At 40.8% G+C, this 13,628-nt stretch overlaps 1 protein-coding gene across 1 annotated transcript in view; it reads right to left on the bottom strand.

Annotated features, from left to right (window-relative positions):
• The window catches only part of LOC103724791 (probable maltase-glucoamylase 2), a 102,960-nt gene that overhangs the window by 61,532 nt on the left and 27,800 nt on the right, over nucleotides 1-13,628 (bottom strand). Inside the window, exons 15-22 of the mRNA XM_017795310.1 lie at nucleotides 9,868-10,039; nucleotides 9,224-9,340; nucleotides 5,785-5,939; nucleotides 5,566-5,650; nucleotides 4,628-4,684; nucleotides 3,396-3,520; nucleotides 2,546-2,634; nucleotides 1,642-1,691 (exon numbers count right to left, since the gene is read on the bottom strand). Of these exons, the coding sequence (XP_017650799.1) occupies nucleotides 1,642-1,691; nucleotides 2,546-2,634; nucleotides 3,396-3,520; nucleotides 4,628-4,684; nucleotides 5,566-5,650; nucleotides 5,785-5,939; nucleotides 9,224-9,340; nucleotides 9,868-10,039 (850 nt within the window). The remainder of the gene's footprint in view (nucleotides 1-1,641; nucleotides 1,692-2,545; nucleotides 2,635-3,395; nucleotides 3,521-4,627; nucleotides 4,685-5,565; nucleotides 5,651-5,784; nucleotides 5,940-9,223; nucleotides 9,341-9,867; nucleotides 10,040-13,628) is intronic.

Here is a 13,628-nt window from a genome sequence, read left to right as displayed (position 1 = left end):
CGTGCAGAGGACCCAGGTTTGATTCCCAGCACCCACATGGTGGCTCACAATCACCTGTAACTTCAGATTACATTACACAAGGGTGCAATTACACTCATACACATGAAATAAAAATGACAAAATTTTGAAAAAGAAAGGGTGGGGACTTGAAGCAAGTGGATGTTGTCATAGAAGAGCAGTAGAGGGAGCTGTATCTTGAGAGGAGCATTGCCAATATTAGGTTTGATTCCCAGCACCCACATGGTGGCTCACAACCATCTGTAACTTCAGATTACATTACACAAGGGTGCAATTACACTCATACACATAAAATAAAAATGATAAAATTTTGAAAAGGAAAGGGTGGGGACTTCATAGAAGAGCAGTAGAGGGAGCTGTATCTTGAGACGAGCATTGCCAATATCATGACTGTGACGTTGTAATGATGGCGCTATGATATAGGTGTTATATAGGATGAACCATACATAAGGACTCTATTATTCATTATTGCTGCTTGAACACCTTTATCTCAAAATTGAAAGTTAAATCTTAACTAAAATTAATCTCCACATACAGTGATCAAGCTGCTATGAAGATCAAGTAAGAACTTTCTGCTAGCCTTTCAGCCTTTCCTTCCCCTTCAGTCCCTTGGGGAATAGAGATGAGGTGTGTGATGCCCTAAAATTTCTCAACTTTCAAAGCTACTACCTGATATCAAACACAAATTTAAAGGCCCGAGAAAGAAAGGGTAATCTTATAGAAGACTTCATGGCCCATCATTACTCTCACACCCTACACACATTTGCATTTGTCAGTAAAGACCCACCTTAAAAATCAGGACTCGGGGGCTGGAGAGATGGCTCAGTGGTTAAGAGCATTGGCTGCTCTTGCACAGGGCTTGGGTTTGGTTCCCTTCACCCACATGGTGGCTAACAACTATCATAATTCTGGTTCCAGAGGATCTGACACCCTCTTCTGGCCTCTGTAGGCATTGCACACATGGCTGCAGTTACAGACATTCAGACAAAACATTCATACACATAAAAAAATCTTTTTATTGAGCTTTTTAAATTTCATACATTTCCCACTCACATCCATCCCCCATCCACCATCCATGCCTCCTCCTAACCCCACTCCAAACCCTATGCACTCTGCCATACATGCTGAGTCCTATTCATTCAGTGTTTGTCCCCAAATGTCCTTCTGTGTAAATGTGTCCACTGGAATCTAGTCCATCCAGTGGTGGTATGTAAGTCACACTCTCCCTCACCCAGCAGCAATCAGTCTCAAATAGTTCTCGATCTAATGCTGGCCCTAAATAAAATAATCTTTTTAAAATAGTCAGGACTCATCATACAAAACTCAAAGGCAATGGCTTTTCCAAGAAGTACAAACACACACACACACACACACACACACACACACACACAATACTAATTTGGGGACTGCGTTTGCGCCTTCCCCTGTTTAAAAAGAAAATAAAAAGTCATATATCTGACAGAGATTAAACGTGTTTGTACTAACTTGAATCTCTTCTAGAACCGTCATAGTCAAACACTGCCTCTTTTTCACAGGACAAAGCACACACAGAAACACCAAAAAACCCAAAAAGTAATCACAATAAGAAACGTAAAATGAGTGTTCCTTCAAAACAGTACTTACAGATGTAACAGAAAACTCGTACAGAATGTATTTCTTTCCAGTTACTGAGCCTGAAAGAAGAAAGTGATGTGCATCTGTTACCAAAGATGCCAGTGGATCTTGGAGACTCACTCCTCTGCGTTGTGGATTCTTTTGCCTTAGTTGCGTTCAAGCCCATTTTTTGTCCATCTACAGAAATTTCACAGACTACTTTCTCTGAACTCTTGCTGTGTTGTCATTCCACTTATTTACACTTAAAACATTTTGGTTTGCATTCGTTATCTATCCTGCCAGACCATGCTTGTCAAGGTCAATGTTTATACCACATTCACCTCCATATGCTTTGCACATAGGATAATAATGAGCAGCAAAAATCTTAACACATTCTAATTCTTTTCAATCTAAAAGTTAATGTGTGGTATTCGTATCAAAATATTTTTGTTTGTTTGTTTTGGAGGTATTTTTTTAGATAGGGTCTCCAGCTCACAGAGATCCACCTGCTTCTGCCTCCTGAGTGCTGGAACTGAAGGCCTGCACCACCATGCCCAGCTCATATAAAAGTCTTACTGTAAAAATCACACAACCTGCACTAGATATGTCTTTCTCAACAGTATGTGAAAAAGTGCTTTACAAAGCTCTTAACAAAAATATATTGCTTGATATTAATGATGACGCCAGAACAAAGCAAGGAAATGGGTGTGATACTGTTTGTTCTTTTGATAGTGTCAATAACATACAGGGTACACATGCAAAGTTTATTTTAATGCATCATGCTTGGCTAATGGAACTTTCAGAGTGAGTTGTAATTTGCCAGTTCTAAGCTATTAAAATAGGCAGCAACAGAAGCAGGGTTGGTGCCTTATTGGGAAGCTCTGGTGATGGCTTGTCACTGAGAACCACGCTATGACCCCATGGGGAAGTCTACCTTTAGACACACCGTCGTCCCAGTACAGTTCTCCCTTCGCTTCTCTCTTGTGGTCCAAGGCAACAATGAGTCTCAGGGGACGTTCCCGGCTGAGGGGAGCAATTCCCAGTTTCAAAGAATGAAGAAGAGATAGAATCATATGAGATGACCCCCTTGATAGCCAGGGATGGGTTCTCCGGAGTCCAGCCCAGAAACTGAGTAGATATTAACATTTCATGGAAACATGGGTGTGGGAAGGGAGCAGAGTGTGGTAGAGTGGTGAGGTGAGATAGTTCCTGAAAACTGAGTTTGTGACCATTCCAACACAGTGCTGATTGGACACGTCTCCTGTAATGGACACTCTTCCGAGTATACCACAGGTATTATAATTTATATTAATTTATTTAACCCTCACAATAAAAAGTCAGACCGTCATCCTCTCCAGGTCACCAATAACACGTATGAGCACAGACAAGCTGTCCAAGGTTAACACGCTGCAGTAGAGCCAGAGTTTAAATTCAAATGCTCCAGAATCTGAGCCTTGAAACTTCAAGTGATGCTGACCTTTACCTCCTACTTAATTTCTCTTTTGCATTTGGGAGCACACACCTGAGATTAATTTCTGGCCATAGGGAAATCCTCCTGAAGATTATTTTGACTATTCCTATATAATATGATCTAATCCAAATGTGAAGGACTATGCAAATGTAAAGGAATGTGAGGTGGTATTTACCCCTGTCAAATGAGAACTCTGAAGACAATTTTTGGACCCACTTTGGCCCATCCACTCTTGGTCCTGGTTCACTTCCCTCATGAATCCCTATCAAGCACCATAGCAGTCAGCCATACCTTAGAAGACCCTGGAGCTTACCTGGCCTCTGTGGTTATGTTTGGCTGCTGGATGGGAAATATGTAACCCCCTCGAAGGTGAAGGCCAATCTTTTCTCTTGGGAGTTGCATATCCACAAATTGTTTCCTCCATTGGATGACTAGTTCCTAATCAACAAAAGGAAAGTAGAGAAGGTGATGGATGTGGGCTAGGAAGGACCCACAGACCATCTAGACCAGTTGGTTCACTTTAAAGATGATGTGATAAGGTTGGAGATTTTTCTAAAGCATATGAATAGTGAAAAACAGAGCTGACACTCGAACCTACCCTCTTGTTTACTTCTCATCATACTGTCTGTTATCGTCTGAATCTTAAATGTCCCCCAAAGTCCCATGGGTGAAAAGTTTAGTCCCTCGCTCAGTGTTACAGCTATCTGGTAGGAACTAAGAAGTAGAGTCTAGTGAGAGGTTTTAAGTGTGCCGTCAAAGGGAATTATCAATCTCTGGTCTCTTCCTCATTCTCTCTGCCACTTCATAGCCATGAAGCGAGTGGTTTTGCTCCACTCCATGCTTCCACACATGTAGGCTGCCCAGGCCCAAAGCAATAGGAACAAGCATGGGAACTTGGGAAATTGAAAGCCAAGTAGAGAGTCCTTTTTTCTTGATCTTATTGTTTCAGGTATTGTTAGAGTAATAGGAAGATGACTGACATACTGTGATTTTACAACTGAGCTTGAAGTCTCTGTGTTATCATAGATAAAGATAAACGACTTGTCCTAATTATCAATGTAGTGACCAGATTGAGATTGTGAAGTTCTACAAACTACTGTAGCTATTCAAGTTGGAAATGGACTCTTCTGCAGCATGAATGATAAGCTCCTCCAAAGTTCATATATTGGAATCTAATGCTCTGTATGGCAGTACCGGGAGATGAGCCCTTTGGACAGGTAATTATGTCATGACAACTCAGTGAGTAGCTACCACTGATGAAGTTGAGTCAACCCTCATGCAATATCAAATCTTCCATGGCCTTGATCTGGGACTTTCTAGCCTCCAAGAGCCATGGGCATTAAGCTTCTGTTGTTTATAAGTTATCTAGTGCAAGGTGTTTTGTTATATCATCCTAAACTAACTAATATACCTCTCAAAATATCCACAATCAACTAATTGTAACACTTGACATTCTTATCCTACTGCAAGCTCCTCAGAGTGCTGATTTATAACTGTCCTCTGCTAGAAGCAGGTATCTGAAACAACTGAGGCCATTTCACTTACTGTCTCGTAGTCATACCAAATGGCATCTGGGATGTAGGCTTTCACTTGGTCCATGCCCTAAGGAAATAACATCAACAAGCAACATTGTTAGCACACCCAGCCCTTTGTAGTTTATGGAATCAACCTCTCTTCTCTCTCTCTCTCTCTCTCTCTCTCTCTCTCTCTCTCTCTCTCGCCCCCCTCCTGAATATGGTCCTCTGAATAATCCTAAAAGCCAGGTGACATCATCTCATTATACCAGTGAAAACACAGAAGCTCAGAGAGGCTGAATAGCTTATTCAAAAGCCAAGCTGTACCTAGACACTAAGTTTATTTGGTTTCCATGTTTTCCAGGCGAAGCCGAGAATTTCATTCTCAAAGTGTTGCGGTCTACAATTTGGTAACAGACTAACCCCACCAGGTTCACAGGAAAGCAAATCTGCTTATTGGTTAGCAAGACCCATCATCAGATGATACAGACAGAATACTACACGCTCAAAGGGTCATTGGCATGACTATATTAGCAATATTTTTTTTAAACAAGATGCTCCTTGTCCGACACCTCACCACTCACCCTTCACCATAGTCCTTCCTATCTATACTTCAACCTCCGTCTTTGATCCTTTTTAAACCTATCCTGACTTCCCAATCCCTATGTACAAGCAGAAATGTAAATTGGCAGTACACAAGCACACCTACATACACCAAATCATTCAAAGTCCAAGTCAGGGCCAGGGCCACATGCCTAGGGACATAGATTTTTAATTGTTATACTTAATGCATCATTGGCACCAAGAGGTCTTATTTTCCTAATTTCCAAATGTTCACAATTATTCTTATTTATATACACATTTAGATTAAAGTTACACATGGATGCTTAGGATCTAGCTTATTTAGCTGTAAAGCTATGAAAAAAAAACCTGAAATACCCCATTCCGTTATTTAGATTACAAGCATACTTCATATAGCACAGGTGTGATTAGGAGTCCAGGTCCCCATAAGAACTGCTCATGTATGTCCCACGTGGCTGGGTCCTGAAAGAACCTAGAAAGAGCACATTCAGTCAGGTGAGTGCAATTTTCAATGTGAGTGCAATTTCCAATATGATGCGTCTTGCTACCGTAGGAGGTAGAGGGAACTTGTAATGTGAAGGGGCGTCTGAGGACCAGGAAACTCACTCATGTACCAGAGGTCTTGCTACCGTCTCTCCCAGGGTGTGAGCACGGTAGAAAAGGGTGTAGAGATAAGGCAGCAAGGTATAGCGGATGTTCAGATAATGTCTGGAGGATTTTAACAGCCAAGAGTCAGTTCCAAAGGCGGCAGGGTCCTGGTCCTAGAAGGATACAGAAGCAACTACTGAATATTTCTCTCCATTAAGAGGACTTCAAAAGTCCTCTCATGATAAAGTTTTTTCAGATAAACAAATTATCTTCTCCAGTTTGGAAAGGACTCAATTGATCTTGGTTATACTACTTTGATTTATGGCTGGGAAAAATTGTCAAAGATTATATGACTTCTCCAATGTAGAATCACAAGCAAGAGGCATCTTTCAGTTGACACATGTCTTCTGAGGGCTACTGTGCTGTTCCTGGATGACAAGAAAATCCCACAAGGGTTCCCATGAGCATAAGGGAGTTTACTTCCTCCAGTGACACTCCAAATTTACATTTTCAATTTTTTTACTTATTTTTACTTTTATGTGTATGAGTGTATTGCCTACATGTACCTAAGTGCACTCATGTCATGCAGTGCCCACAGAGACCAGGAGAAGGTATTGGATTCTCTGAACCTGGAGTTAAGAATGGTTGTTAGCCATGATACGGGTGCTGGGAACTGACTCTCTAGCCTCCACATATATTTATTTGTGTGTGTGTGTGTGTGTGTGTGTGTGTGTGTGTGTGTGTGTGTGTGTGTGTGTGTGTGTGTGTGTGTGTGTGTGTACCCACATGCAGTAGTGACCCCTTCCACCATGTGGGTCCTAGGTGTTGAACTCAGTTAGGTCTTCAGGTTTGGTGGCAAGTGCCTTTACACACTGAACTATCTCACCCGTCCCTCCAATTTATTTTTGAGGGATTTTGTGTTTCACCTGGAAGATAATACAATTACTAATGATAATTTATTCTAAACTTAGTTTTACTATTTTTAAAGCCATTGCCTTAAGTTTCACTGCCTAACTATGGGTGATACATCATCTATCTTTTCACTACCATGGATTTTTGTGAAACTACAATTCTTATATCTTAGCTGTAGTTTCATTTGTAATGTTTTCACCATAACAGTTTCATTTTTCATATCCCAAAGAAAATGACCTCTGCTTCTTCCCTTATATTAATAAAATGCATAAAAATATCGTAAGAACAGATCTTAGAAGATTTTATCAAAGAACAAACAAAGAATTCTTCAGAAAGGAAATCCAATTTTTCTGGGACTTAGAGACAAAAATTTGCCAGTAATGATGCACTCATTTTGTTTTCTTTGTAGTGTGGAAGATGTGAAAGACGCACACATTGCACGAGATTTCTCATCATGTACCATATAATGAGCACTAAATTTTGGAGAAAAGTACGTGAATCTATTGCTTCTATTGTGAATCTATTCTTTTGGGCATGATGCCTAACCCTTCGCCCAATAGAACCATTCTATGACCCTAATGTAGGGAATCATGAAAATGCCGAGACCAAAAATAAAATAGGTTTCTTCAGCCTCCATCACCTGGCTTCTGGCTGAGCAACTCTAGAGCTTTACTCTACGTGGTGGAGGCCATGACACCGAGATGTGGCTGCTAAGACCGAAGAACACAACTGTTTAATTTGCTAATGATTAACTTAAATGTAAATCTTAAGACTGAACCAATGTAAGTATTGAATACCAAATATCTCATCATTTTATCTGGATTATGTTTTACATCAGCTTAACACACAAATTGAAATGTACTAAAAGTATATACTGAATGTTGAACACCTGTTAGAAAGACAAGGATATCAAATAGTTCACTAATAATATCTTATGTTAAACATAGATTAAATGAAAATGCTATGGATGTGTTGAGTGCCTAAAATATATTTTTAAACCCCTATTTTTTTTTTACTTCTAGTTTCTATTCAATATGAGAAGTGTATTTCTTATTATAACACCATTGGAAAGACCTAGTTGGAGGAAAACTAACATTTTCATCTAGCCACCTAGGAGATCTCAGGGTTTTTATCTACATTAGCCTTGCCAGGCCATCTCTTTGTGAACAATACCTGTCTTCCCTGTCCGCAGCCACCTTCTTAGACATTCAGAAACAGTTCCTCTCTTTCCAGACCACATGTGGCTAGGAGAACTCAAGAACGAAATACATTGAAGGATTGACTGCAAATCCTCCCAGACAGGAGACACATGATTACACAAAGCCAAGAGCTGGAGCCTTGACGATCATGAATTTATTCCAGTGAACTTACTTTTTTTGCATAGGTATGCTTGTATATGGCATGCATGTGTGTGCACGTGTTCTCACGTGTGCGGACATATGTATCTGCAGGTGTGCATGCATGTGTGTATGCCAGTATAGAGACCAAAAGTTGACACTGAGTGTCTTCCTCAACCACTGCCCACTTTATTTATTGAGGCAGGGTCTCATGTTGAACTCCGAGCTCTCCAATTTCAGCTGGTGTATGTAGCCAGCTTGCTTTGCGGGCGGTCCCCTGTCTCTGCCTCCAGAATGCTGGGATCACAGCTGCCCAGCTTGTACATGGGTTCTGAGGATCTCAACTCCAGTGCTCACACTTGTGTGGCAAGCACTTTCTCCACTGAGCCATCTCCCCAGCCCCCTCTACTGAGTCCATTAAAACTGAAATCACTCAATTTGAAGAAGTTCAATTATAGCTTATTTCAGTAGAACAAGTAATAATCAGTTTATTTTTTCCTATTGTGTGATAAATATTTAAGAAGGATTTTGATCCAACTTCTACAAATTTATCCTTCAAAAAGATACTATTTTAGATAGAAAAGGATAAAGGGATGATTTCCCAAACTATTCATTGTAAGGTAGAGCATAACAAAATGAAAACCATTTTAGATTGCTGGCCTGACCCTGCCTAAATCTTTCTTCCTTGTCTCCCATGTCTATGAGTAGTCTCTCTTTTATTAATCAAAATAAAATACCACTGAGCTCCCTGTGATATTTCTATAAGGTGACAGCAAATGATTGAAGCAGCATAGCTATTGGCGGAAGCAGGGACTGAACGCAGGGCCTCCAACTGCTGACTCTGCTTGCTTGCTTGCTTGGAGACAAAGTCTTCACATGTAGACCAGGCTGGTCTAAAATGCGCAACAATCCTCCTGCCTCTGTCTCTTAAGTGCTAGGAATACAAGCGCAGAACCAAGCCTGTCTGCAGCATAGAAAATTTACCAAATGTTCCAGATTTGTGTGGGTGAGTCTTCAGCATTATTTAAACATATAAACTTACACCCCTTTCCACATTTTTATCCTGATAAAATGCTTTTTTAGGCATGTCACTCATGATTTACCTATCCTTCTGCAGTCTGGGCCAATATGTAGGATTTTCTACAAGCCCTCTTTGAAAGCAAGTAGATTATATTATCCAAGAATTTTTCATCTTTCGGGGAACTTACTCTGAACTCAGGACCATTGTGATTTCTGGACAGTGGATAAAATGCTCCAAGCTGCATCCACCTTGCGCAGAGCTCCTCTGTGACATCTTTAAAATAGCCACAGATGTTGGCACCTACCTAGAGAGTTAGCACACATGCAAACACAGTGGTCACTGGAAAGGTCAAAGCATTACTGCATACTTAGAAGTGAAAGAGTATCTCATAGTGGCATCATTTAGTGCTTAAAAGATCCCAGAATGTCAGGGCAAGTACGTAGTCAAATAAGAGATATAAGGGAATGTTCACCTTTGAACATACTAAGGAGCCTGATGAGTGGTACAGACAAGGCCTTGACATCGAGAGTTCGTCCTCAACATTCATTGCCCAGTTTCCAACCTCCCTACTCACCGATACTCTCCTGGCAGTACAGTTTTCTCTGAAATGCACACATTTTACCCACAGCAAAAATTACTAAAACAGAGATGGTATAGATCACAATCCAGTGCTAAAGTTTTTACCATCCTGTCTTTAGGACACGTTACTCCACACATAGAAATTATTTTTACCAAACAAAGAGACATGCTCCTTGATTTTACAAACACCCTTAAAGACTAGCAATGGAAAGAGCAGCAAAGACAAAACGCTTGGCTGGGCATTAAGCTCACCATGGGGATGCCAAACAGGTTGAACTCAAGGATGCTGGGGATGGACCATCTGAGGTCATCCCAGGTAGCTGCATTGTCCCCCAGCCAGTGAGCAGCAAATTTTCCAGATCCAGCAAAGGTAGAACGGGATAAGATAAAGTTCCTCTTAGCAGACAAGACAGACTCCAGGGCCCTGAAAGAGTGCAACCAGTCAAGGGTGAGGTGAACTGTGGACATCTAGAATTCAGCTTAGACCAAGATGGACAAAGGCCAAAATAATGTATCAAAATCTAGATTTGCAAATTCATTCAATATTTTTAAGAGCTTCTTCCCATTTCTGAGTAAGGTTTATGATCTCTTATAAGGTAATTCAGATCTAATCCAGCCTCCAGTGAAATTTCTCAGTGTCCCTGTCCTGATTATAATGTCTACATCTTGTTGGGTCTGATTTGGGTCTGGCATGAAGGACAATATATTGTCACTGTGGGTTAGATTCAGGGTCAGTCTCCTCTAGACAGGATGTTTCTTGCATCCTTCTATCCAGGCTTTGCGGCCTGGTGCATAACAATGGCCCATGTTGGAACTCTGCCCTGGTATGAACTAGCAGATACTTTATTACCACAGGCTGAAGGTTTATTGCACCATGAATCATTGATCAAGAAGGAAATGCATCCAGGCTATAGAAAGTGAAACTGAAACAGAAATGCAGGTGAGGTTGCAGATTAGGGGACATTTTCAGGGTATCAGTGATTACATAGCACTCGGTGATTCCCAGTTTAGAGAAAAACTTATTTAAAGATTCTTCCATTTCTTTTTTCCCTTGCCTGGGTCTGGCCTGTTTAAGATTGCCCAAGGTTTGTGAGAGGATCTATCTCCTTTCAGCCCCAACAGAGTTAAATTTCACTCACTTTTGCTCAGTGGCCATTGTCCCCAAATTACTCGTCTAGCTAACATTGAGTCAAATCTTCAGTAGACCTACACCTTCAGTTCTGAGGTGTAGATCTCACTGAGTCAAAAATCTTGACTTTTTTTGGGTGAAAGTCAGGTATGTGAAAGGATAAAGCTGACCCAAACCTTTATTTTTTAGATCCAACACTACCTCATGCCCAAAGGTCAAGTTCTACTTATTGATAGGGCTCAGATCCAGATGACCCCAGACCCAGAAACAATAAGGCCCCTAAGAGGAACTGAGTCAACCAACTCCCAGCCACCTGAAAATTAACAAAAGCATCTCCAGGAAATCAATGACCAATGTACTGTGATCACCAGAGCATGTTCCACAGGCTGACAAACAGGTTTCCCAAGCGCTCAGCTGCAATTAGTTCTTGGAACCCAGTAATTGTAGAAAACATGTTTTATAGTAGATGTTTTCCTCCATAAGTTTCACCAAGTACAGACCCCATGCCCTGCCTGAGCAAGCTGCCCCAAAACAACCCCAAATAGCAGAAAAATACTCTCTTTTTCCGTATTCTGTCCCTTTATAAGCTACCCCTTTGCAGCCATTAGGCTGCTGGTTCTTCCACACACCCGAGTTGAGGACCAGCCCTGCCAAACCCAGGTAAACTCTCGCTTTGCCAGAGTCCTCTTTCTGCTTCGCAGCGATCCAGACCCCTGCCACCTTTTTATCTAACACTTATTTCTACCTCTTTCTAGAAATGTAGCCCTTTCTTCCCAGCCTAGAGAAGTCAGAAAGATGTCCAGTATTCAGTCACAACTACCTTTTAGCCATTAACCACAGCTATTAGAATACATTAACCAAGCCATTTATGGTTTTATGGCACTTTTATCCTATGGAAACAGTGGCAGGAAGGGGGAGGGAGAATAAGGAGGCTGGAGAAGGAGGAAGAGGAGAGACAGAAGGAAGAAAGGGAGAGAAGTAAGGAGGGAGGTCTATCAGCAAAGAGAAAAAACATCAGAAACAGGTATTCATGGAGTTTGCTTTTACTGAAATACAAATGTGCATGTTTTTTAGACAAGGATTCTCTCTTTTCTGGACAGCCCAATATAATAGAAAGTCATAACAGTGTTGAAAAGCAAAATAGGCAGTCTCTTTCTCTAACTCTCCAGGCTCTTCCCTTTCTCAAGCCAGTCACTGTTCCACTGTATACATCAATGCACATTCTGTTCTTTTGTTAAAAAATAGTATTCATTTATTTATTTGTCTTTAGTCTATGTGTATGTGTATTTTGCCTGCATGTATGTAAGTGCACCCACGCCCACAGAGACCAGAAGAGGGTGTGAGAACTCCTAGAAATGGGTTGTGGATGGTTGTTAGCTGCCATGTGGGTGCTGGGAACCAAATTTGGGTCCTCTGCAAGAGCAGTGAGGACTTTTAACCACTGAACCATCTCTCCAACCCCCCACACACTGCTCCTTAAGATGAGAATACAGGGTTTTCTATAAAAAAGACTATAATAAGAAAAAATGAATAAGAAAAAAATGTGCATCTAAAATTATATCATAATTTTGTGTATTAAGCTTACAGGTATATGAAGGAATGTAGCACAAAAGGGAAAATAATATTGTTCTAGAATAGTCAGGAAGGGTTCAAGAACTGAAATCATAGGTAAGGTTTTATACTTGGAAAATGAACAGGGCAAGGAAGGCTGTCTTGTTCAGGTTAAAGCTCATGAAAGATATGGAAGAATATATAGCATTTTGATTCGGGAAAAACAAACAACTACGATCACCCAGAGCATAAAAATAAAGTATGAGAAGTAACAAAGATGTGGGAAATTCCAGTTATGGAGGACTTCACAGTCTGTTCTGAGTGGATTCGATTTTATCATACAGAAAAGAGTAGGTGGTAAATAGTTTTACACTGGGGAAACAGATGTGAACACTTGTGCCTCAGAAAAACAACTTTGACAACAGTGTAGAATCGTTCTTTCCGAATTTTAGCATTTATTCACTACACCCGGAGGTGGTGGTGAAATGCTGACTTGAATTCCTAAGGTTCAGGCGGAGGCTCAAGATACTGAACTTTTAATATCTTTCCTAGAGCTGCTAATGAAGCTGGTCCTTGCACCACACTTCGAACGGTACAGCACAGATAATTTGGAAATAAGGTTAAAATCAGAGAGGCAGGTGATGAGTCATTATTTATGAGAGAAATGATGAGGTCTTTAATTAAAAAGTGATCATGGGGGAGAAACAAAAGATGGTTATAACAAGATTTAAAAAGTAGAAACACAATGATCAAAGGCTGATTTCATGTGAGAGTATGAAAGAAAGAAAAGATGGCATGAAGTTTATCAGTTCAGAGTCTGGGAGGCATGGATGGCATTGCTACCAGCCAAGGTATGGGATTAAAAATGATCAGTCAGAGTGTGGCAGTTAGCTTCAAAAAGGAAGCAGAGTCAATGGTGTATGAAATCCTGTGACACATCAAAAAAGAGGCTAGAGGGCTGTGTGTGTGTGTGTGTGTGTGTGTGTGTGTGTGTGTGTGTATAATATATAAGGTTTCTTTTAATTATATGTATGAGTGTGTGTCTATGCATAGGAGTTCAGGTGCCCATGAAGGTCAGAAGAGGGCATCAGCTCCCCTAGAACTGGAGTTATAGGTGGTCATGAGCTGCCACACATGGGTGATAGGACCTGAACTCAGGTCCTCTGCAAGAGCAATATGCACTCTAAACCACTGAGCCATCTCTCCAGCTCCAGGTGTAGATATATGTGTCTGAAACTCAAGATGAGACATAGAAATACACATTTTTAAATCAATAAATGACAGTGAAATCCATGATAAGGAATAAATTACCTATGTGCTGACCTAGAGTGGA

This window comes from Nannospalax galili, unplaced genomic scaffold (assembly GCF_000622305.1).
Source record: "Nannospalax galili isolate Female #2095 unplaced genomic scaffold, S.galili_v1.0 scaffold1049, whole genome shotgun sequence".
Taxonomy (NCBI): Eukaryota; Metazoa; Chordata; class Mammalia; order Rodentia; family Spalacidae; genus Nannospalax; species Nannospalax galili.
The sequence above is the reverse complement of the archived record's forward strand: the minus strand, read 5'-3'. Positions and strand labels throughout refer to the sequence as shown.